The sequence below is a fragment of the Dryobates pubescens genome, chromosome 7, assembly GCF_014839835.1.
Source record: "Dryobates pubescens isolate bDryPub1 chromosome 7, bDryPub1.pri, whole genome shotgun sequence".
Lineage (NCBI taxonomy): Eukaryota > Metazoa > Chordata > Aves > Piciformes > Picidae > Dryobates > Dryobates pubescens.
Genome location: NC_071618.1, coordinates 8522924 through 8548901, shown reverse-complemented (window position 1 = coordinate 8548901; position 25978 = coordinate 8522924). Strand labels below are relative to the sequence as shown.

Genomic DNA, 25978 nt, shown 5'->3' with positions numbered 1-25978 from the left:
CCTTGACATTTGAAGGGAACTTACTGTGTGGAGAATTGTTTCAGAACCTGTTTTTTTCCCGGAGAATTAAAACTCTTGCAGTGTAATGAATCAAGAATTTAAACCAATTAAGTTACTTTCCTGTAGGCCTGTGATTGTGTCTTTTAACTGTGTGCTGAGTCCCTGGCTAGTGCTGAAGAGGTGGAGCTTGACAGGTACTGCTGAATGTTTGCTCTTGCAGAGATCAGTGTTCTGCATACTTCCACCTCTGCCTCTTAGCTTGTATTCCCTGTTCCTTCTGTCATTGTGGCTACAATGCTGCTGTATGCAATCTCCATTTTATTTACTTTATTCCATCATAATTATCCCTCTGGCAGCAGTGTTTGAGGTTTCTATTTCTAATGTCCTATAGACTTTTTTGTGAACCCTAGTTCAAGGGTAGGTGATCTAATGCAATTAAATGGTGTTATTTTAGGAGAGAATTTGCTAGCTGATGTGAGCAGAACTGCCTTGAGGGCGTAGTGTTTAGACAAAGCAGTACTGATTGCTGTGTGCTTCTGATCATAGACATATGCTTGATTTTGGAGAAGAAACATGATGAGCATCCTAAGACATGAAAGACGATTTTTCCCTTGAATAGATTGAAAAAAAACAACCCACTAAAACATTTGGAGGCAAAGCACAGAAATGCATAATTGCAGTGGAGTAAGGAGTCCAAGGAACATGTGATGTTGCCTACCTGAGGAAGATCACCAACCATGAAGTTCAGTGCAAGGGCAAACTCTAGCAATGAAAAAGGGAAGGTGGAAGCCAGGACTAGGACTGTGGACTCTATCCCAAATAATGAAGTGGGATATTTGAATATAGAACTCACAGGAAGGTTAATAATACTGAAAACAAATTAGAGGCCTTAGTGATCAGTGAACATAAAATTCTTCCAAAGAAACTTTTCAGAGTGCAGACCCAATGTGATCAGCATTTAAGCATGCCATTTGCAGGGGGTTGGATTAAGCTTTTTTAACGTTTAAGCACCACTATTTCTTTTAAAGAATATTCTTTTAAATACATTTCTTACAAAACAAAATGGAAGAAAAATGTTTAAAATACCTCAAAGCCTTTAATTCAATGAAAAGGCAAGTGAAAATTAGTAATGTATGCCTACTTCATTTTGTGAAGTGCCAAGTGTTGAGCCAGCTCCCAGCTGCAAGAAAGCTATTCATAAATCTTTGCTTGTTCAGACATTTATTTTGCTAGATTCTTCTGTTAGATAATGTATCCTAAGTATATTCTATGCTTGCATCACAGTCTGGATAAAATTTGTGGAGCTGAACTATCACAATTACACTGAGTAACTGGAGCACAGAATACTGATCAGTTTGAGTCAGGAAAGTCTTTGTGCCTCCCCCTCTTTGGTGCATCCCTGAGCATGCAGGCTGATGTCATACACCAAGCAGCAGTTCCCGGGAGAGGAGCTTGACTGGGAAGTTTAGCACTAGGAAATTAAAAGCCGTGGTTAAGGGGTTGTTGAGCCAAGCTGTGCCACAACGCTCTCAAAATGAGATGCCTGTGTACAGTCCTCAGACCCCTCAGCAGTGATAGCTCGTGCTCCATCTATTACAAACAGAGACCGACTACAGAAGTGTAAGTTGTGATTTTAAATGTGTTTTACTCTGGGGATGTGCTTTCCTCAAGTTTAAATGGCTTTCCCCACCCCTGTCCTTTTGTTATGGTAGGCACATCTGAACTTGTTTTCTTCCTTCTTCTCTCTCCCCAGTCTGATTTGCAGCTTTCGGGACAGCTGTGCTAATAAAAATTTGAATGTATCAATAGAGCTTAAAGACACTTTTCATGGTGAGCTTTAAAATATCGCAAGCTGTGAACTGACTCTGGTCTGTAGTGGGGAGAACTCTTCAGCTTGAGATTTCAGCATAAATGCAGGACAGCACTTTCGTATGCAGCTCTGCATTTTTGTCTGTAAAGTGACACAAGCAGTAAATTCAGATCTCAGCAACCTCGTTCTGAAAAGCTTGTTGCTTAGGCAGTTGTAACTAAGTTCGTGATTTCACTGTACAAAAGTATTTCCTGTTCAGTGAAATGATACCTTTTTATAAAACATACTCTTTAGCTGTAGGCTGGAGTTTTATTCAGCATACTGCTTATGAGAGCATGGTACTTGGATGTCTAAAAGTGTGACATAAAAGAGCTGTTGTCTTTGGTGAAGCAGCTGCACTCTTAAGCTAATGACACTGACTTTTAAGCTGCTAGTAATTAAAGAACTGTTGTGGACTATTGTGGTATTCAGACTGTATTCTTACCCACTCATATTTCATGGAAAGTGAGCTTTTCCACTATGTTCTGTATTGCTTGTCATTTGTGAATAAATAAAGGATACTCCCTTTAAGGATTAAACTAAGATCCATATTGACAGGTATTTTTTTGGTCCACAAGGCTGCAGAGGTAGTGGGTTGATTATAGCATGGGTAGACTGCAAATGGGGACTGCATGATGGAAGTGCTCAAACAAAATCTTGGGTTGTATTGTATTAAAAGTGTGTGTTCATACTAAAGGTTGAACAAACTGATATGCCAAAATTTGTGTGTGGGGGAAGCACAGAAGTGTTTGAAAGAACGTTGGTGGCTTGGAAACATTGGAGGAAAGCCATCTCATTCAGTTTTAATTAGCCCTATTAACACTGCTCCCTGTAAAAGGCTTCCTGATGATGCTATTGCTAAGCCTGTTTTTCAGGACATTGTGTACATTTCAAGTGAGCTTAAGTGTAAACTTGCTCTGTAGGTTCCTACACTGTGATTAAGTAAAAAAAGAGGTGATAAACAACCAAATGTCTTGGGTGAAGAGCAATGAACTGCCTGGAAACTGCTGCAACATTGTGTAACCAGTGTGTTCAGTCGAAGACATTGCAGAGTAGACAGAGAAATAAGATAGTACCTGTGTGGGTTTTATTATTTCATTTCAGGCTTCCAAGTACTCGATTCTAATTCAGGCTACAGTGAGGGTTGTTTGGGTTTTTTGTTGTGGTTTTGTTTGGTTTTTTTCCATATCTATTTCCTATCTATTTTATATTGAAGTAGGGGAAAAGTGTTACAATGATAATGAAAATTAAATGTGAGTGGGTGAAACGGTAAGCAGTGCCCCTCCTACTGCAGAGGCATAGAAAGACAGGCATGGAGGAGGGGGAAAAAGTGCAAGCATTGTTAGTGGATAGCTGAGCAAATGCCATTTGTATAATGTATGTGTATCCACCAGCAGCATGGAGATGGCCTAAGGAATTAGGAATGAAGGAGTCTGCCTCTTCCCAGTTTGAAGGCCAAAATTAGCACTGGTCAGAACAATGTTACATTGAATGGTTTGTGGTATTTGTAGTTGGCACATCCTGTAGAACATATCGTTGTGTTGGGGAGGAAGGAGAGGCTGCGTACATAAGAGTATGGATTGTGCTGCCTGAAAGGGGGAAGAATAGATAATGTGGAAGTGTAGTTGAAGTTTGGCAGACAGGGCTGGGTCTAGCTGAAGTGAACAATAGGCAAAGAATGAACTTGAAATGTTTGCTATTTGTTGGTTCTTGTAGCAGATGTGTTTCACTTACAATAAAATAGATGAAGATAGTTACCAACTACCGTAAGTAATCTAACTTCATGTTGCTGACAGGGATCTAGATGATCACAGGGAGAACTAATAAAACAAAAAAAGCTGTGGTGTGCAGAGCATCAGTGTCATATACATAGCAAATTGACAGTTAGAAACATTGAGTGCCTTCTGACAGAAGGATTTTCACAGATGAATGTTAGTAAAGCTTCCTGTGAAAAATGGGCACCATACCTTCCTTTGTCTACAGTATCACCTTGCTGGAAACAGCCTCTTCCCTTTTAGCTGAGTCAGGATGAGAGGATGAGCCACCACACCATAGCCTTGCAGCTTAATGTTTGAGCTAATTAGCCTCAATCCTCAATGAACAAGAAGCTGGTAATACTGTAAAGCCAAAACATGACTCTCAGTCCTTAGTACTGTTTAGAGTGCTAGTAGAATCGGTTCTCATGTTCATAAACTCATGAGATTTTTATTCTGAGTAAGGGTAGTGACCAAGAAGACATAAGACAAAGTATGTTTTCAGGCTGCAGGTGTCCAGACTGTATCAGCTTCACTTCTCAAATATAGATTTAAACTAGAGAAGTACTCAGGTCTATGTGTTGAATTATAAATTTTCATGAAAGGTATTGTAGGAGCCTTTGAGTTTTAATTTTGGCTGAAACCTGATCACATCATGAGATGATTTTAGGAGGCCTGGGGGTTTTATTATGTACTGTTTGACAGAGATGTAGCAAGGCCTGCCTGGTGGAGCTGTGGGCATTTGCAAGTATGCCCAACCCTTTTCTTTGCTTCTCTGAAATGCCAAGCAGGTGTTGGGAAATCCTGTCACCCACTTTCTGGACTCTGTAGTTTATGCACTGAGGAGTGCCTGGGCCTGGATAGAATGAGGATGGAGTGTGTGAGAGACTAGATCTTGTCTCTCTTCATGTGACTCAACAAAGATAAAATCACCTTTGCTGCTGGCCCAGGCAATAGTTGATGTGTATTGGGCAGACACCACTGGAACGACTCTCTGGAAGGTGCATAGATAAAGATTGCTCAGCAGACTGCAGCTGCCCTGGAAATAATGGGCAGAGGCCACTGCAATCGATACTCTCTGGAATATACATACCTAAAAACTGTATAAAAGATCTGAGTAACTACTGGCTTGGGAGAAGGAAAAGACCTGGACAATGCCGCTGAGAAGGAAAACATGAGAGAAGGAAAAGCCCGGGGCAATGCTGCTCTGAAGAAAAAGGGAGAGAATACCAGGAGAGAAAAAAATGACAGAGACATCACCATGTAGCCTGGAAGAAGCAGACCAAGAGGAACCCTCCCTCCATGTCCTAAGTTCTGTGTGCTGCAACTCATGGAGCTGAAGAGGCCACTCAGAGGACAGCACAGCCAACACGGACAGCATCTCCTCTATGCCAAAGCTGTAGTAGCCTTTCTTCACAGACCAAACATCTCCTCCCTTCCAAAGCTGCAGCAGCCTTACTCAAACTGTCTTGGGGGGTGTGGGGTGTGGTAATATAATTCCTATTCTCCCTCTCGTATTCTCTCTCTCTCCCCTTCTGATCCATCCACTTTATTTGTGTAGTAAACAGCCTAGCTGTTCATATTTTGGCCTCATTTGTGCCTCTAATTTCATAACATGGGAATATTCAAAAGAACTGAGTCTCTTTCCCTCTCTGGACCGAGACAGAGTGCTCTAAAAGAGGTGGTGTAAGGTTATGTTGGATCTGACCATTCAGAAATGGTACTGGGTATCACAGTATCACAGTAACTAAGGTTGGAAGAGACCCCAAGGATCACCAAGTCCAACCTGTTCCAACAGACCTCACAACTAGATCATGGCACCAAGTGCCACGTCCAATCTCCCCTTGAAAATATATTTATATAAGTTTTTTTAATAAAAGTTTTATATAAGTTTTTTTATATAAGTTTTTAATATAATTTATATATTTATATAAGTATATTTAACCAAGGCAGTGTTAAGTAAATGCCAGTTAATGAATCTGAAGACAAGTTAACATTGGAAAAGACTGTGTGGAAACCTTCTGTGAATGATGAAATTTAAACAGGTGGGAAGAGAGAGATCCAGGTAGGATGGCAGACAAAGCACTTACACTGCTATGGGAGAGTCACAGTTCATATTCTTGTTATGCTCTCTGTTTATTTGGACAAGTGACATTAATAAGCTAAGCGCTGCTTTTTCTGAAGTGGGAAGGAGTGTGTGTATCTCCTGGGGGGTGAGGTAGGGAGGTCTGTTTTGTCTATGTAATGCTTTTATATAGTGTCCCACTGAAACTGAGCATGTGTATTATGGCAGATGGGGCTTGTTTTTCTGTAGAGAAACTGAGCAAGTCAGGATTTGCTTTCACTTCTGTGTGGAAACACTATGCCTTAGTCTTGAAGATACTTGCCCTTCCCTTTTTGTTAATGTGGCCATAGCAAACAAGTGTGCCTCTTTTTTGTCCTTTTAATGTTTGACAATTTTTACACTCAAAAAATGGAATCTGGTAGCTGACAAAGGCTTCCTTTTGAAAAATCAGACAATGTCAAGAAGCAGGGAGCAGAAAAAGAAATGTAAGTTCTGACTTACAGGGGCATTATGCTATTAATCAATAGAAGGTAAGGACTTCCAGATTGTCTTAGAGTAGAATTTACATGACTGTCACATGAGAATAGTGTTTTTGTTGTGGATTTTTTTTTTTATGGGAACCAGTTAATTTACTGTGATAAGGGCTCAAAACATGAACGCCTCCATGTGCAGACATCAGAATGACACAGCTTGAATGCAAGATGATGTTATCTTTTTAATGGGTGGCTTTCTGAATTTTCCTTTATTTAGCTTTTTTGTCTTTAGAATCCTGTGTTCTTCTGCAACTTCTATTTTCTGAAGCCTGGAAATCAGCCCAGGTGTTGCCATACATCCTTCTCCCCATGAAAAGGGCTCATTTTGTTCCTGGTTATTTAAACTTGAAAAGCTTGTCCTTCACTATAGTCTTCTGAAACCTCTGTTTTGTAAGTAATTAGGTGTAACTGTTTTAAGTTTCTTTGATAGTAGAGTGAGCTGAAATTGCCAGGATGTGCTGCTTTTTAACTGGGTTACCATAAAAAGTTGAGGGGCTGGACTACTTGTTGAAAATTACTCAAATATGGAAAAAAACAGGGAAATTGGTACTTCCCATTACTTGGAGAGCATGCATTTCTTACAGTAGCTTTACTGTCAAAACAAATGTGTTGTGTAAATACACCCTCAGTGAAACCCTAGCTCATTTGAGAATAAATTGCTTGGTAATTATTTTTACTATGGTCTACCATTGGCTCTTGGTTAGTATGGTTAGTTACTTTGCAGGAACACCTTGAGTGTGTGAGATGTAAGTGAGAGAGGGAAAAAAAAATTAAATGTCTTAGTTCCTGACACCTTTAAAATACCAATGTTTCATTAAATATGAAGCTGTTGACTCATTTGTCAAGCACTGCAACAAGCTGCCCAGGGAAGTAGTTGAGTCACCACCCCTGGAGGCATTTTAAAGACAGTAAATGCGGTGCTTAGGGACACCGTTTACTGGTGGACTTGGCAGGGCTAGATTTACACCTGGACTTCATGATCTTAAAGGTAGTTTTCAACCCAAACGATTCTGTGATGGTTCTGTGATTTATGCTTATGTATTACCTGTGTAAACTACCTCTAAGGTCATAGGTTTTACCAGAATAAAGAGATAAGTAAGAGAATGAAGTGCAAATGGCTTTAGTACATAATCTTTGCTCAGATGGCATAGCATTTAGAAGCTGTCTTTGCCTTGAGCCTAGAATAGAGGGTTTGATTCTATGTCTGTTGTTCCCTGCATGGAATCCCACATCTGCAAATGCTTTTGTTCCCGTATTTTATTTAATGCAGAAACTGATCCCAGCATGTAAGTTATACTGGAGTTACTTCCTGATTCATTTGGCCTCTTGCTTTATTGGCAGAATTCCATGTGGATGAAAGACTTGAAGCAAAAAATCCAGTATCATTTTGTCTTGGTAATTTGATCTTAATTTGTTTAAATATCTTGTGTACACAGTGAGGAGCTAGGAGAATTCATGGAGATGAAAGGTGCCAACAGCCCCGGGATCCTTGTGCTGACCACGGGCCTCAGCAAACCTTTTATGCGTCTGGATAAATACCCCACATTACTCAAAGAACTTGAAAGGCACATGGAGGTATATCTTATCAGCATTTATGTTCCAGCTTAATGATGATTTGACAACAATTATTTTAAAGGTACATGTCAGACACAATGGGACGCAGAATTACGTTTGCTTATTCTTCTGTCAGCCTTCTAAAATATGGGCTGCAATGGTTTAAAACTTGGTGCAGTAAATAGTCCTGTAAAAGTTACATATTTAAAGTAAAACTTGCCAGCGAAGCTAATCTGCACTCCTACAACAGTCTTGCAGGGTCTTTAGTTGACTTGACATTGAAAGTGTCTCCTGCATACTAATTGAGGCTTCTTTATCTTTTAGGAGTGTTGCTTCTCATCTTAGGACCTCAGCATGTTGAACATATCACCAAAATAGCCCCTTTGACTTTTCCTGAATGTTGTCAAAAAATGATTTTTCCAATATAGGGAAGTGTTTGAGGATGTATTGTTTCCATCTTTGTATTTTATAGGATAGATTTTTGGAGTGTGAAGGAGGGAGAGAAATAGAAAGCATATGGGTCTTTGTCTTGTCGCACAATTTGGTTTGTTGGTGAATGACAGTGGAAAATGGGAGTCTGTAAGGAAAGTAGTTGGTCACAAAGCTAACTTGCCAAATAAAACTCCTTTAAAATAAATGCTTTCTTACTAAGATTTCAATCTCTTATCCACTAGGTCTTGTGAAACTTCCTCATCTCTATTTTAAATCTAAGTAGGAATGTTATAAGTGACTCCATTTTTACTATGAGCAAGACCACCAGTGTTCAATTCTAAGACTGTGAAAAGAGAGCAGATTGGTCCACAAAGTCTATTTTATGGAATTGCTAATTTGTTACTTTACCCTCCAATGTTTTTCATTAATTCTACCAGAACTGAAAGCTTCCTGTGTGTTTTCTGCCTTTTTTTTAGGATTATCATCCAGATCGTGCGGATATTCAAAAATCCATGACTGCCTTCAAAAATCTCTCTGTAAGTGTGATAAAAACTCTTATATATGTTAAATGTGTTGCAATTTCACCTCCCTCTTGCTTTAGAAAAGTGAAGGGTTATTTGTTTGTACAAGAAGGTTTTGAGAGCTGGGAATTTGATGCTGTCTGTGGTCAGAGCTAAGGACAGTAATTTGCTGGGGATTTAAGCAAACAGACTGTGTGACAGCCTTGTGAAGCATTCTACACCTCTTGGTCTGCTCTCTTCCTCGTGCTCCATCTCTTTCTACTAGTGCTACCATAACTAGTTTCCAGAAGAAGGGGTTCTGTGCAACAGTGTTCGGGTTTTTTTTTAATGGTGTTGTTTTTTTTCAATGGTGTTGAAGTTAAGGGGGAGAGGATGAAGTGTGAGTGCCAGTGGGCTTCAGAAGATAGGAACTTTCCAGTATTAATTGGAGCAGGAAGTCTAATTTGAACAGATGAGCTGTCCACATTACTACATTTTAAAAAACAACACAAACTACAGAAAGACCCTACCAGACAAAACCAAAATCAAATATGCTCCTCAGCTGCAGCAAGCTTAATGTTGTGTGCTTATTGTTAGGAATGTCTGCTGGTGGTAACCTGGTATTTTCTGGCTTTTTATCTTTAAAAGCAGAAATTTTAGTGTTGCTTGTGTTCAGAAGAGGTTTGATGTTCCCACTCTGTTGGGTGCTTTATGAACAAGACTTGGAAACAATTTATTGAAAAAATTCAAATGAGTGGGAGTACAGCTAGTAGAGCATGCTGGAGTCATGTAATAAAAATTGGAACACCAGGTGATTCACGCTCAGTTTGCACAATCGACACGGCTCTTTCTACTAAAAATCTATGCTTTGTTGTATAGGCATCTTTATTTGTGACAGCTGTATGCTCTGCTGAGCTTAGCCATTTTTGGTTGGAAGTACCAAAAAATTAAAGTATGAAGAAAGGAGAAACTTGAGAAACAGGACAAGGACTGTGTTTTTTTTTTAATGGCAATTCAGGTTCATGTATTGAAAGGAAAAGTGATAATACTGAAGTTAGCAGAACTAGTTTCATAAGACGTATTTGTGCTAGTTACCTGAATGAAAATGCTTAAAGCTAGATGCTGTCTTCTGTGTCACAACCACAACAGTAAATACAACTGTGGTGGTATTTCTACCATTAACCTGTTCCACATTGATAGAGAAGGTCTTTCCCCCCATATTTTGTTAGGCACAATGTCAAGAAGTACGGAAACGGAAAGAGCTTGAACTACAAATCCTGACAGAAGCTATCCGTTGTTGGGAGGGAGAGGATATTAAAACACTTGGAAATGTGATTTATATGTCCCAGGTCATGATTCAGTGTGCTGGAAGTGAGGTAATGTCCTTCTCATCTTTACTCTTGGTGGGTCTATGCATTTTGACTGAAATTAATAATAATCATTATGCAGCAGAAATAAACAGAATACTTCAGAGTTACTAATGTAGATTAAAATTTTTCTGTACTGCTATCAGGCCTTTATTAGACAACTTGAAAACAACTTCTTTGAAGATGAATGGTCTCTTCAGCAAAATTTCCTGAAACATGACAGAATCCAGCAGGAGCAGGAAAGTCATTGTGCTGTATGCAGCACTGGTTAGGCCACACCTTGAGTCCTGTATTCAGTTCTGGGCCCCTCAGTTTAAGAAGGACATTGAGACACTTGAATGTGTCCACAGAAGGGCAACGAGGCTGCTGAGAGGCCTTGAGCACAAGCCCTGTGAGGAGAGGCTGAGGGAGCTGGGATTGTTTAGCCTGGAGAAGAGGAGGCTCAGGGGAGATGTTATTGCTGTCTACAGCTACCTTGAAGGGTGGTTGTAGCCAGGAGGGGGTTAGTCTCTTTTCCCAGGCAACCAACACCACAACAAGAGGACACAGTCTCAAGCTGCACCAGGGGAAGTTTAGGCTGGAGGTGAGGAGAAAGTTCCTCACTGAGAGAGTCATTCACCGTTGGAATGGGCTGCCCAGGGAGGTGGTGGAGTCATCATCCCTGGAGGTGTTCAAGAGGGGATTGGATGTGGCACTTGGTGCCATGGTTTAGTCATGAGGTCTGTGGTGACAGGTTGGACTCGATCTTTGTCTCTTCCAACCTTGGTGATTCTGTTACAAGCATTCTAGGGTGATTTTGCAGGACTGTTTTAAAAGTGCATAGGTAAACAGGATTTTCCATGTGTAGCTATGTTACAGGATCATTTTGCATAGCAGTTATTACAGCTCATTTTGAATAATGAAATCCTATAAATTTTTTGTTGTAAGGTGTTTAGGAAATGTTTTTTACTTGGTGGTTTGGTCACTTCTCAAGTAGTGAATTATAAAATGCAAGCTTGAGAGCATACAAGTTTGGAGAAAGAAAATACAAAGAGACAAGTGAAGCTGACATTGTAGTATGGGCTGATTTATTTAAGTCTTTTAAAATTTGGTTTTTTTAGAACAACAACAGATGAAACGAAACACACAAAAGAAATAATACTAAAATCTTAAAAGTGCCAGAAAGGAAATGTTACACTTATTACTGACATGTTTTTTGCTATAAGTCGTTCCACTGTGGAATTAGTGAAGCTTTGAATATGGCAGGAGCTTTAGAATTGTAACCTCATTCAGTTTCCTCCCTTAGAACAAAGATGTTAAGTAAGAATATTTAGAAGTTCACCACCTGACCTTTTTCTCCCAGACATTTTGTTAGGTGTTAAAATAAATAAGATTCATTAGATCTCATAGACCTCTTCTGCAGTCACATCGCATCTTGTAGTCTTAAAAGAAAACACCACCACACACTTCACTCTCATCATGATCAACAATGTCAAAAGTAGTGTGGACTTTGAGAAGTTTCTGTGTAGCATTGCATCTTTTTAGATTTAATAGAACATTTATAGATCTATATTGTATGGAACAGCTTCACTTCTGCAAATGCAATTGATTTTGTCCTTTCAAAAATTATACATTAATTTACAAATGTTTATTGAAAATCAGATTGAAACATCAAAACTTGATAAGGACTTGTTTCAAAAAGATCCTTGAAATTGAGACAGTGGTTTTGTCAAAGGATATGTTTGTTTTGTTATTAAAACTAAAAGGTTATACTTTAATGCCTCTTTCTTCTTGTCTGTAGTGGTAGGTTAAGAGTAAACCTTTGTTCCATAAAAATACTCCCAAAACAAAACCAAAAAGGCCAACTTCATAAATGAAACGAGCAAATTAAACTCAGAATGATCTAGTGAATGCTTTTGTTGCAAATATAAACATTATTACTTTTTTCCACTTCAAGGTATAATCCACTATAATTAGAAAATCTGATGTCTCCAATTTCAGAGACTACTTCTTGACACTACCCTAACAGCATTCATCTAAACTGCATTAAAATTGTCCCATGTTTAATTTTGGTTTTGCTCAAATTGGCAGAACAGTTATTACCAATATTTCACCCAGACAGTAAAATTTCTGTTTTAAAATATTAGGCTGTATTGTCCAGGAAAAATTCTAGGTATGTGTTACTAGCACTTCTCAAATAGAAAACAGAATAATTCTGGTGCCTTTTAAAACAAAAAAATCCAATTCTGTGGAGATACCATTTTGTCAGGAGCAAGTATTTGTGGAGTAGTTATGGAGGTGTATGTAACAGGCCTAGTCATTTCAATAATACAAAACAGAAAGGGGGGGGGGGCTTGAGATACTGTATTTACTGTTTAATTTTCTTTTTTCTTTCTGTTTTGATAAGGAGAGGAACGAAAGGTACCTTCTTCTTTTCCCTAACATTTTGCTAATGTTGTCTGCCAGCCCAAGAATGAGTGGATTTATTTATCAGGTAAAGTAATGCATGTACGTATCTGTATCAATGTGTTGGGATGTGTGTTTTTTCCAAATGGTATTGCACAGGAAACTGAGAAGGATTATTAAACTTATTCTGCATTTGTACAGATAAAAGGTAATGAAATAAGAACTGCTTATCTGTTTTATTACATTCTGAGGTAGAAACCCAGGGCTTGATTTTTGCAGGTGTGACTGCTACTAGCCAGTATCAGTGGTTTTGTTGTGTGTTTAGTTTTTTTGTTATGTTGTTTTTTGGTTTGTTTTACACCTTAGTAGTAGGTAGTAAGAGGAAGCAGTATTGGTAGCTTTTTAGATTTATGTAGAAAACCAGCACAGTTGCGCACAGCTTAAGTCGTCTTCTGCTAAAGTCTTAAAATTACACAGCACTCTCAAGCTTTCATTTGGTGTGAGTTAGGCTGTTACCATCTGTTTCTTTAGGAGCAGCGACATTAGTGTGTTATCATTGAATCAGCAGAGCGTTTTTGAAAGGAACCTCTTTTTTTTTTCCCCTGTTGAATGCTCTTTGAGTCACAGCATAGAAGTTGTTTTGAGGCTCATAGCTTAGATTTCTGTATGAAGCTGAACTGGGAGGCATGTTCCAAAACCACACCTGATCTGCTCTAGCTGCTGGAACAGATCAAGTACACGGACTGATATTTGGTCCCGGTGAGCACACTAGAGCTAGCCCAATGTAAGACCACCCAAAATGCATCAGACGTGTTTTTCAGGTTCTTAGCACTAGGTGTTTCACTTCACAAATTCTCTGCTGGTAGGCGCAGCCTTGGAGCTCTCAACCATGTTTCTTAGCTGAGTACTTCACAGTATAACTATCACAGTATAACTAAGGTTGGAAGAGACCCCAAGGATCATCAAGTCCAACCTGTCTTGACAGACCTCACGACTAGACCATGGCACCAAGTGCCACGTCCAATCTCCTGTTCCTGTTTCTCTGCTACAGAAATAGAGCAACACTGCTATAGTGCAGGAGGATCAGTGCCAATTGAGTTGGCTTCCCTGCAACTCTAGGACACATTTTGCAGAAGCCCTTGCAATTTGGGTGTGTAGTTCCAAATACCTCTGAGAGGCAAAATTAAAGCAAATGAACAGCCAGTGATACCCTGAAATCTTCTAAAACGTTCTTCAAGTATTGCTGTATGATTTCCAGACATCACAGTAAAACGCCAAAAGCAAGGGGAAAACTGCAACAAAGTTCTAAAAGGAGCCAGAGATTTCACCTTGCTGTAAGTACTCTGTAAATCAGGCTCTTGAGCAGTTTGTTCCTTTCTCCTGAGCAGTGATTCACCTGCTGTGAGGCAGTGCTGACGCTTGGTCATTCAGCATTCCTATGTGAATAACTACAGCCAGTCACAAATTTCCTTTCCCCCCCACCCCTTTTCTTAGAGCAATTAAATTCCAAAATTTGTTTGGATTCACATCTTACTTGCTGTGTTAGTGGCTGGATTTGTCTGAGGCAGTGTTACATTAGGTGCTTCAAGTGGACAATCGAGTTTCTGTCAGGTTTGTGCTGTTCTTAATTTTCGGCCGTGCTTTATCACAGCATTGGTGTGGGGGGGAAAAAATCCGAAACCAGCGAATGAGCTCTCTATTCCCAAGGTGGCATATCCAGAAATTCTGAGGGAAGTAGATTGTTGTATACTGTTTATGTGCAAGCAACTGACTGGAAATTCAGTATGTTAATGAACAATATGAAATTATAAAACTTGTTAGGCTTTATTTTGCTCTCCTATTTTGTCACTTGTATTTCTTCTTCCTCCTTCCCACCTTGTCCCATGGGTGCACAGCGTTGTTCAGTAAATAAGGAATTTTTTATTCATTTGTCTTCAACTTCTCTTCAGTACAGCTACAACCCTTTCTTAGAATTCACCATCCAGCAACCCTCTGTTAAATGCAAAATTCTTAATTTCCTCTCAGCCTCTCATGTCCCAACACAGAGAGGCACATTCACAGCAAGGCAGAATTATTTCATCACTGTTTGTGTTTTGAGATGGTGGCTCAGAGCCATGTCTGGGTTGTGTAATGGGGGGCAGCTGGAATTCTATTCTGAGGTTGTTGTCTCAGAACTGGGATAGGTAAGGACAGAAGATGATGCAGGTCCCTGGAGGCAGTATGCTACATTACAGTGTCTCCGTATTTCTGGATATTCAATTATCAGCAGGCTTCAGATTTTGTGATTGGTAGTGCTGGTATGTGCCACATAGGCTCATGAGGAGAATGATAATATGAAGTCACAAGGATCATAGACTGTACTTTATAGGAAGGCTTCACAATTGTTTGTTGAAAGAAGGGGAGTATATATTATTTACAAGTTCAGTTCCATTTTCTCTCTGTTTTGCTGACTTTGTACTTTTATTCTTTATGTGGTTCAGGTGATTTTTTGTTCTGTCACCAATCTTTGCTTATTGTATTCCTTCTGTATTCCTGCCTTTCCATCTATGTCAGCCCTTCTTCCATCTCTCTTTCCTTGTTGTATACTATGTTATTTGTGAACCATCAAATGTGGCAAAACAGAAGAGAAAACATTAGGCTGTATTGTAGTGCACAATGTCCATGCTTCCATCAGTGAGGAAGCTATTGCAATAAAATTCTTCTTTTCTCTTTGGCATTTTGGGATTGTGCATGCTCTGTGCATACAGAATATGAAGTGATTTTTAGTTTTGAAATGTCTAAGAAACCTTTGTCCATTCTGCAGTCATTAGGAAAGAACAAGGGGGGAAAAAAAAAAACCAAAAACTTGAAGTTCATGGGTTTTTCCCTCTGTTGGAGCCAAAATTCCACACTACATAGTATTTGTGCTTTTGCCAGCATGTGCTGAATAGTGTTTCTGTGCAGAATACAGGATCTGTCTTAAAGAACTTAAATGAAAGTTGCATTTTTGGTGAAGTCTTTTCATCTTGACAATATTCAGTTGTCTTCATTCTTCTGTGCTTCTAAAGGGTCAAAAAGTTACCGTGAACTGACGGGTTTTTTTTCCCCCTAGCTTGACTGGGTTTCAAATGAGAGGTTTTCTTGTAAAATAATGTTTCTTTTGCACTTAAAAAAATTAAAGGTGTTTTAAATGCTTTTGGATTGTTTCCCCAAATATTTCTGCCAGTGAATTTAGTAGTACTGTTATTAGAGACAAAAATCTTCAGTAAATAAGGCATTTTAGTGACATCTTCCTTTCCAAATCATCTTGTACTACTATTACATTTCCATGGCTTTCATAGCCTGTGTAGCTGTAAAATAGGCTCATCGAGGCCACAGGTGTAGTTTTCTGAAGTTGGATATATTACAAACTTCCATTGCAAAATGTTTGTCTGTTTTTAGACCCATCAGCCTGTGCGTTTGACAGTTTACTGTGTTTGTCTTTGATCAGAGCTTGAAGTTGATACATTCTTGGTCCTGTTTTTGTTTGGATTTAATCTGAGTGTTTCTGGTTTGTTTTCAGGGAAAACTGCCCATGACAGGAATGACTATCACAAAGCTGGAAGACAGTGAAAACTATAAAAATGCATTTGAAATATCAGGTATTCATTATAATTTTTTATTTACTATTTACTCAAGAATATCCTGTGTCAAATGTTCTGTCTGGACAGAGCGAAAAGCCTTTTCATTGTGAGGGTGATCTAGCACTGCCGTAGGTTCCTTGGAGAAGTCTCAGTCCTGGGGGGGGGGATACTCAAAAGTTCTTCGGCCAGAGTCCTGGGCAGCTAACTGTAGGTGTGTCTGCTTGAGCATGGAGGTAGGTGACCTACAGCATTCCCATCCAGTCTCAACCATCCTGTGATATCCAGGTTTTGTAGGGCAGCTACCCAGTGCCTCTCTTGAAAGCTGCTTTTGGCTGCTTGTCTTAAGCAGTTAAATAGTCTTTGCATGTGCTTAATCTCTTAATTTCTGTATTTTAGTTAATGGAGAGGGTAGCTTTGGAGAAGGTGCTTTATAATGAAACAGTTGGAAGTATGCTACTCACTGGAAGAAATGGAATTCCAGGGACTGTGCAAGAGCTTTAATCAAGAGCTTCCATCTAGAAATGGTCCACTGCTTTACTGAGACAACTTTAGCATCTCTAATGCTTGTGATGCTTCCCATCGTGCTTACCTTGGATAATTTCTGTCCAAGCTACTTGTTTTGGCATATACCTTGTATCCTCAGGCAGTTTGAAAGACCGTGGGAGCAGGGCCCACGCAGTGGAACTTCGTACCTTCATTCATTTCTTGAATGCAACCTGCTTGAAGGCAGAATTGATTCAAGTAATTTTGACGCTCTCAAGTGGCAGGCAGTATCACACAGTAGTGCTATGTGAGCTGTTCTTAGATAATAGCTGTGAAGCTGACCTCAGATGTGGAATATGCTGGGTTAAAATGGTGTTAACTACAAAATTTAATCTTTGGCTAACATTCCTTTCCCACGTGGCTTTTGCCTCAGTCTTAATATTAGATTCAGACCAACTTTATGCCTTTTTCTGAGAGGAGCTTAATGAACTGTTTTGTATAACTTCTTCCCTAATGTACTATACAGTCTCAAGAATGACATTTAATCTATATGCTGACCTTTCTGTGGTAGATGGAGAAGCATAAGGCTACTAGATGAACTTGTCTCCAACATCTATTCCTTGTCATTAAAGGTTGTGTTTAACTGTTAGAGGTGGGGGAAAAAGTACAACACCTCTGCTTGGCACAAGAAAAAAAATCATGAAGCAAATGTGACAGTCTGCTGTTACATGGAAAACACAGATGAAAATTTTTGCTTAGTACTTAGTGGGTATCGTGTTTTAGGAAATAAGTATTTTCATAATCATGTCAGATGGACTAAGTTGTACTTCTGCAATTTCCTACATCTTCTGTTTTCTGTCACCTAGGAAATATGATTGAAAGGATACTAGTGTCTTGTAACAACCAACAAGATTTGCATGAATGGGTGGATCACTTGCAGAAGCAAACCAAAGTCACAACTGTTGGGAATCCCACCATTAAACCACACTCTGTGCCATCTCACACGGTACAAAGTTCTTGCTTCTGGATAGAAGTGAATGAGCAGTGTATGCAGAACTAGGTTATCTGACAAGTATACCCCCATATGAAGCATTTCTTAGCCGTTACTAACTGAATGTTATAGCTGCAGTTTAATGGGTCAGAAGATATTTCTGTTTTTAATTTTGTGAACAAAGAATAACATGTTTAGATCTTGGTGCAATAGTTTTAACAAGGTGAAAGAAAATTTGTTATTGTTAGTTTTTTCTAGTTTGACTATGTAATACATCACAATCTTTTAAGTATCACTAGAAGAGTAGGTTTTAATTGGTGATTTACTTGACAGGCTGTGAAGAAACAGTGTCTTTAAGTACTGGGCTCTGCATTTGAGATGCTGGATATGGATGGGTCTAAATTTGGTTCTGTTCTTAGTAGTGAGAGAAGTGGGAGCAGGGCTGCCCATAGCTGTTCTTTCTTCTGTGTGCTCTGTTTGTGGTATACAATAAAAATGTCTTTTAAGCTTTGCTTTTCCAAATAATATTTTAGTGTAAAAAAGTTTTGAAGGCCATCTGTAATTCACAGATTCATAGACTCAGAGTACATTGGCTTGGAAGGGACCCTCAAAAGTCATCTTTTCTAAGCTCCCTGTAGTGAACCGGAACACCTCCAACTTGATCAGGCTATCTAGGGCCACATGGAGTCTGGTCTTGAATGTCTCCAGGGATGGGGAAGCAGTAGATAGCAACTGAGATTTCACCAGTGCTTGATGATAGTTTGTGTTTAGTGTGGTAACATGCTTTCTTTCCTTTCCTATCACCTTTGTTTCTTTGACAGCTTCCTTCCCATCCAGTAACACCCTCCAGCAAGCATTCAGACAGCAAACCAATACCACTGACTCCTGCATACCACACTCTCCCTCATCCATCACATCATGGGACACCACATACCACTATAAACTGGGGACCTCTGGAACCTCCGAAAACACCCAAGCCTTGGAGTCTGAGCTGCTTGCGGCCTGCACCTCCATTACGGCCTTCAGCTGCTCTTTGTTATAAAGAGGTGAGATGCAGCAGCGAAGAAATGCAATTCTGTCATCAGGCCTGCAATAGGAAGAGTAACTGTGATTTTTGTTGTGTTTTTGTTGTTTTAAACACACCACCATTTTACCATTTTGTGCATGTTTTTATATAAAGACAGTTTAACAGCCAGTGCTGAGTCAATGGCAGGTGACTAGTGAATGCTGTTTACTTCAGAGATCTAGTCTTGCAACTCAGAAGACACTGCGACTTCTTAGGAGAGGCTTTCCCCACCTCCTTAGCTTATGTCCAGTCTTTATCCAGTTAAATAAGAATATTTTTCACTTTTTCTAACAAAACAAAAAAAGGCAGTTTATGTGGATCAACTGGCTTACTGCAAAGTAAGTTATTTTCCAAGTGCACTGCAAAGATCTAGGACAAGGGGTCCTGTGGTGCTTCAGAGTGCAGTACAAATTCATTCTGAACAGCTGTGGTGATATGATTGACTCTCAGTCCTTCAGTGTTTACCACTGTTACTAAGTAGCAGTAGCATATTTTAAAAAGGATGGTAACTGTTAAAATATATGTATTGTTTTTTTAACTCAATATGGTAACTAATGTTAGGGGGGGAAAAAGAGCTTAGATTTTAAAATGCTGGTGTACTTTTGTATAATAAACATATGGTATGAAACAGGATCTGTTCCAAGAATAATAAAACATGGTGGCTTTAACCACAAAAAGATAGTGACAACAGATTTAATGTAGTCTTGCCACTGCATTTTGCATCACTTCCTTATTGGTGAAAACATGTTAGATTTACGTTAAAAGTCTGTATGTAAGGAAGAGAATATCGGATGTTCTCTGGCTTGGTGATACCTCTTATTTCAGTATCTCTGTCATGTTGTCTTGTGCTAATTTAGTGTGAAGCAATAGGGCCCAGAAAGTCTCAGGCAATTGCACCTAAGATTTTGTTCTGCAACTGTGAGATCTGACAGAAAAATCATATTTTACAGACATAAAACTTAACAGTTTCTTAGAAACTGTACCCTAAACACTGAGCTCCGATGTGGCTTGGACATAGGGGTTTTATGGTGGCTCTGTATTTCTGATGGGTTTTATTTTTCTTTTGTAAGCTCTCTAAATGGGGAAAGAATAGGTGGTCTGTAACTGGAAGGTTAGCGTTTGGGCTTAGCTGCTACAAGAAGTTCTTCTGATTGGCTGTTTTTTATGCCCATTTTGTAATTTGAGTTTAATGTCCTTTCATATGTAGGGCACTAAATTCTCCAGTGTGTTAAAATTTCAGTCATTAGTGTTTGACATACAATGATACTCAAAACCTATCTTCATCTTCTTTTGGTCTGTCCTGCTCATTCACCTTTTTACTTTCTTGTTCTGCATTTTTATAGAGGATGTCTTATATCCTTAAGGTAAGGGGTAGACAAGTATATTCCTTTTGTTCCTGTAACATAGCATTGCTCCTGTAAATCAGCATGTCCATGTTTTGAGCAGAAATGCTGTATTTGTTGCTGTACTTGTTGTAGAGCTTTGTTAGGATAGACCTCAACCTTCACAGATTCTGGCTTTAAGGAGTATACTACCTGCCAAGCTTCCTTGTTACATGTTTTTTTTTTTACCTGCTTCTAAACAGACAAATGGAATGGGTTGTCCCTTCAAAAGTTAAAGGAAAAAACCCTGTGCCAGTGTATGCCTGTCTCTTCCCTTTGCTCTAGCTCCCAAACACTAGCATGCTTTTGCAGCAGTTCTTCTGTATATCTTTGTTAATAGAACACGTGAAATACCAGACTTTGTGTGTAGTTGGAGGAAGGGTGAAGAGGAAATCAGCCAGTTCAGACCAATGAAATATGCCAAAAAATCGTGTTAAACCGAATTTTGGTGCTCTTAGAGGATTTCAGTTACCAACTGCTTTATGCATCTTAGAAGTGAAACTATTTGAAATATCATAGAGCTCAACTCCCTGTTTTATTTTCCCTACACAGGATCTTAGTAAAAGCCCTAAAACCATGAAAAAGCTGCTTCCTAAACGCAAGCCAGAACGGAAACCATCAGATGAAGAGTTTGCACTGAGAAAAAGTAAGATCTGAACAACTGTCTGCATAATACAAAGGCTGGAATTAACATGAACTTAAATTTTGTGGAATTTAGATGTGCAGTGTAAGCAAATTACCTTGTTTCCTCTCTCCTGTCAGGGAAGAAGGGAGTAGGTTTCTCCAGAGAATGGTTTGGTTTATTCATCTTTGGTGTTTGTCACAAGGACATTCTTTGCTTTCTGGAGCTTTAGTATTGACTGCAGTGGCTGTATGATTGTCAGGTGTCTATTTCTGTCTGTTTGCTACAGAGGAGAGTGAGGCTGACTATTGAGCCATGTAAAGTAAACCTTTCTTTTAATGCTGTGAACAACAATTCAAAGATACCATCCTACTGTTGTAGAGCACTTAGTAGCTATGTTCTTAAAATTGATCCTGGTAGGAGCTTGTGCTGAGGTGGGCATTGGAAAGCTGGGTATTGCTGCTCTTTCAAAGAGCATTAATGTTAGCGAGCAAGTCTCACTTAGTTGTCAGTGTCACACTAATTATTCTTCAGAAACTTGTGTGAATGAACAATCCATTTACTTGTATCAATCAAATATGGAGTACTTAAGTTGTAGTCAAATCCTTCAGCTTTCGATTCTGTATTTGTCCTTTGCTCATGGGCTTTTTAAGGTAGAAACTGTGCTTTTGAGTGGGGTAGCTGTCAGAATGCATGCACAGACTCCCATGAAGGTAAAGCAGGAATCCTTTATTGGTACAGAACAAGCAGTTTATATAGGAAAAATTGAGCAGGCTTAGCAACTGCCTGACACTTTTGCACCCCTGTTGCTGATTGAGTTGTCTTCTTTGATATGCAGCTGTCCATTGTTATCTTCATCCCATATCAGGTTGAGCTGTTCTTGCATGGAGGCAAGCATCCTTCTGTCTCACACTTCAGGTTGTTTCCTGCAGTCAGCTCCTCTTTATCATCAGGCCATTCTTACATTATCAGTGGCCTGTTGTTCTTTCTTGTCCTGAAACCTTCTATAGATACTTTCTGCTCTCCCGCAGGTAGCCACTTGTGTTTTTTCCAAGCCTTTGAAAGTAGTATATTACCTTTTTATACAGTTACCTTTGGACATTTAACAGTCCCACTTTGAACTCTGATTTTTTTATTTATTTAAAAAGTATTTTAGAGGATTGGTTATGGTGAACTTTATATTCAGCTGAAGTGTAGTGATTTACAATGGCTCTTCTGTATTAAGAAATGTAACCATGTTTAAAATTCTTTTCCCCCCCTTTGATTCTAGGTACAGCTGCTTTAGAAGAAGATGCTCAAATTCTTAAAGTCATTGAAGCATATTGCACAAGTGCCAAAACACGTCAAACACTAAATTCAAGTAAGTTAGAAAGTACTGCAATGGTGAAGTAAGACACAAATTAGGTAGTTTGTGAGAGAGAGGTGTATGTTCTCAGGCCCTGGCAAGTAGCAAGCTGGACCTAGAAGAAATAACAACTTGTTTCTGGCTTAATATCAGTGCTGAATGTTTAAGTATTGGATGCCAATGATTGTGCTTAGAGGCTACAGTTCGTCCAGTCCTTAAGGGGGGAGGAAAAAAACCTTGGAAAAAAAGGGTTGATTAATTGTCATGGTTTAAAATTGCAAAAAGCCTTTCAGCAATTAATGAGAGATGTCTGAATTTAATGTGACAGTTAACCAGCATGGCTTTTGATAAATCTCAAGAAGCTGGTAAGTAAAGAGGGAGAATGAAGAAGTCAGTTTTGGAAGGTTGTATTTTTGTCTTGTTCTGTTCAACAAAGATTTCCACTGTAGAAAAGTAACCTACACCTATAAAAAACCCTTTTCTTTTATTGCCACTAGATGTTTTTAGTATTAATTACAAATTTTAATCCCATTTCAGGAAAAGTTGTTCTCAGATCTATGTGTTGCTTAAAGCCCTTTTTAGTTCCTCAGATCAATATCTAGCTTATTGAAAACCTGTAACGTGCCTCTGGGGTCCTACTTCATTTAATCCAAATCAAGGTTGCCATGTGGAGTTCCTCTGTGTTGTAAGTAAAACGCTGTGCAGAACAGGGGAGTCCACCAGCATGTTTCATTTACACAAGGAAGGAGAAAATGCTGTTGCGTGTGTTCCGTTTTGCGCTGTTAATTCAGGGATTCTTGGAACACAGTATAATGATCCTGAAATACTTGACTCATTCTGTTTCCAGGAACTGCAAGAGTGGACTTCATAACTTGTCTTGTCCACTAAAGGTGTTCAGATTTGCAGGGTTAATCGCTATTACTGCTACCCACAGTGCTCTGTGCCCATTTTGCTCATGAGCAAAAAGCACCTTGTACTGACAGTGGAAGTCTCAAAATGTGAATGCTGACTGAATTCATGCATTTTCCTAATAGATGTTCTCTTACCATCTTGAAAAAAATCCAGCTACTTTGTGTCCATATGTAATTAAAAATGAGAACATGGCACTTGTATTTAGACTGCAGAAATAACAGCAGATCCTTTCATTTTAAATTTTCTGTCTTGATGAGCTATAGGTCTCCAAGGTGATAAAATTAGCTGCTGTGACATAATTTTGTATAATCTCTTTTGTAGCCCTACAGTCATTAATTACAGTAGAGTATTTAATTTGGTAAAAAGGAATTAATGTAGTCAAAATCATGAAAATATACTGTTGTTCCAAAAAAAAAAAAAAAAATTGAGATGGTTGCTATTTGAATGTCCTGATTGTGACCTATTGATTATTTCCAAGGATAATGTGACAAGAAATGTTTGGAGAAACATTTGCACTTGCACAGTTGTGTGTGTGTGTATGCAGATAAAAAGATTATATTTTTTTTGCTTTTTTGCCTATTTTTCTTTCTATGTATATTAAAGAGATATACATAGTGCTATGGGTATCATTGCATACATCAGAAGTCAGCAGCTTTTATGTGCTCTTAATTGCAGCAAGAAGCAAATTTTTAATTGATTAAGCACACAGCTGCTTTGTTTTGAAATAGTGCTATCAAAGACTTTAGGTTTCAGAAGATCCATTTGTAGACTTGAATTGGAAATGGAAAAAAAAATCATGTTGGAATTGCTTCTATGGGAACAGTAGTCAGTGTAGAACAACAGAATGGAAGTGCTGGCCGTTGTCTGTGAAGTGTGCCCTTTTTACATACTCCTTTCTTACCTCTTAATACTCTGGCTGTCCCTCACAGCACTCACTTTGCAATTCTACCTGCACCTTCATACAAAGCCCAAGGGGTCCTGCTTTTGGCAACATCAGTTCATCAAAGCTGTGGCACCATTGCAGACTGGTGGGGAGTGGTACTAGATGTAGCAGAGCAACTTTGCAGTTCTTCGGGTGGGAAAGATGTGAGGTTTAATTTGGGCAGACAGATACAAATAAAAGAACAGACTTTCACTTTCTCCTGCTTTTTATATATTGAGTTTATTTTGCATTTTGGCTCCAAAAGATTTTAGTATTTTCAATATCCTGTGTATGGTGGCCCATGGCATGGCTACCTCAGTGGTTTCAGTCTTGTATATTGCCAGGCTTTTACCAAAACCAACTCCTTAACTGTTTGATTACCCTAATTTAATTGGGAGGATAGACTGAGAAGCATGAGAGAGCACTGAGAGGCATGTGAGAAGAGTTATGTGAGGAGTTGAAATGGACAAGGCTGTGTTGCTGTTAGCCTCTCGGCCCTGTTTTTTGCGTGAGTTAATTTACTACATGATTAAACAAAGAGTTACAGGCACCAAAAAAGCTGTAGTTTCACAGTCCCCTTGAGTGGCTGCAAGGTGTTGCTGCTGATTTAGAAGATCAACAGCTCTGCTCTGCATGAGAACCTTTCGCTTTTCCCCCTGCATTTTCCTCTATACAGTGGTGACACAAGCACTTCTGTGGCTGTTGTGAGCTGGTGGGGAAATGGCTTGCCTGAAAAAGAAATTTGTAGGGTTAGTTTTCATCTGAAACTGTTCCCTGACCTGGCTCACCAAGCAGCTGTACAAATGACTGTGTCATTGCAAGGGAGGGAAAGGATGGAGGTACAGTTTTGTGATGGGGAAGGGGCTATTGCTTTTCGCATCAGTGCTGGGTTGTGCTGGCTTATTGTGTTTAATGCTCTGTCCCCTGTCAAATCCTCTCAGACCAGCACTGACTGTACTTCAAAGGAACCTAACTCCCTCTTAAAAACAAACCACAAACCAACCACAAAAAAAAATCCCACAACTTTCAAACAAGATTTTGGTTATTCAAAATTCTAAACTGGGGCTGTTTAGATGCTTTAAAAAAAATTTAGAATGGTATTGTAACAGTTTGAACGTTATTATGTGCTGAGTGTAATTTGTACCTAAACCCCAAACAAATTGGAAAAAAAAAAAAAAAAAAGGAGGGAAAACAAAAAAGAAAAAAAGAAAGAAAGAAAAAAAAAAAACTTTGGTGCCTTTTTAACAATATTTTCTCTTTTCCTTCTCTTCCCATCACCTTTTTGCTTTTATTTCATGTGTTTGGTTGTGGCTATTCCTTACGTTCTCCTCCTCATCCCACCTCTGCCTATCCTCATCTACCATTTCATTTCACCTGTACATCCTTAGCATGGCAAGGCACTGACCTGATGCATAATCACGTCTTGGCTGATGATGACCAATCAAGTCTAGACTCCTTGGGTCGTCGCAGTAGTCTTTCTCGTTTGGAGCCTTCAGACCTCTCAGAAGACTCTGACTATGACAGTATATGGACAGCCCATAGTTACAGAATGGGGTCTACATCTCGTAAGAGCTGTTGCTCATATATCTCTCACCAGAACTAATGCACTTCTGAGCTTTTTCTTAACAAATGCTTGTTGTATCACAGCCTGCTTTTCTTAGATGTTTTCTTGCTGTTCCTTGTCTCTTTAATGTGATATTTTAACAACTTCTGAGGGAGCTTCTGAAACTTCAGTTAGACCTGGTGGAAGGCTTTATTGCCATTTCAATACACATACAAACAAGTAATTCTAAAAAGTGTTTATCCTCTTAAGGATGATAGTTCTTTTTTTTTTAAACTGGCAAATGTTAATGTGTAGCTCTGAATGGTATTTTTAATTTTTTCTTTTGACTTGGTCAATGTAGCAACAGCTCCTTTTTTTCATTTTGGATACTGCACATTTTTGTATTTTATACTGAAACCTTACTGGTTTGTGAGCTGAGCGCCAGCAATATGGAAATACTTTAGCAGTTATGGTTGGATTTTCTACATACTACTAACAAAATACACAGCTGGTAGAGTAAGAAAAATGCAGTGTTAAATAAGCAGTACATGAGCTGAGAAACCATTCAGATACTCATGTATCTGGCTCATTCATTTGGAAGAGCATTTGCTAGTCCATGAAGAATTCCAGTTTTATACTGCTGCTGTCTTTTCCTCATTGCTTAAATGTTT

At 39.0% G+C, this 25978-nt stretch overlaps 1 protein-coding gene across 4 annotated transcripts in view; it reads left to right on the top strand.

Annotated features, from left to right (window-relative positions):
• Positions 1-25978, top strand: part of ARHGEF7 (Rho guanine nucleotide exchange factor 7) — a 128902-nt gene that overhangs the window by 90019 nt on the left and 12905 nt on the right. For 3 of the 4 annotated variants that reach the window (XM_054162861.1, XM_054162864.1, XM_054162863.1), the window contains 10 exons: positions 7638-7776; positions 8664-8723; positions 9917-10063; positions 12441-12527; positions 15981-16059; positions 17391-17530; positions 18337-18561; positions 20516-20609; positions 21856-21945; positions 25153-25329. In XM_054162861.1, the coding sequence (XP_054018836.1) occupies positions 7638-7776; positions 8664-8723; positions 9917-10063; positions 12441-12527; positions 15981-16059; positions 17391-17530; positions 18337-18561; positions 20516-20609; positions 21856-21945; positions 25153-25329 (1238 nt within the window). The remainder of the gene's footprint in view (positions 1-7637; positions 7777-8663; positions 8724-9916; positions 10064-12440; positions 12528-15980; positions 16060-17390; positions 17531-18336; positions 18562-20515; positions 20610-21855; positions 21946-25152; positions 25330-25978) is intronic. The other variant, XM_054162862.1, reaches the window with a different exon arrangement.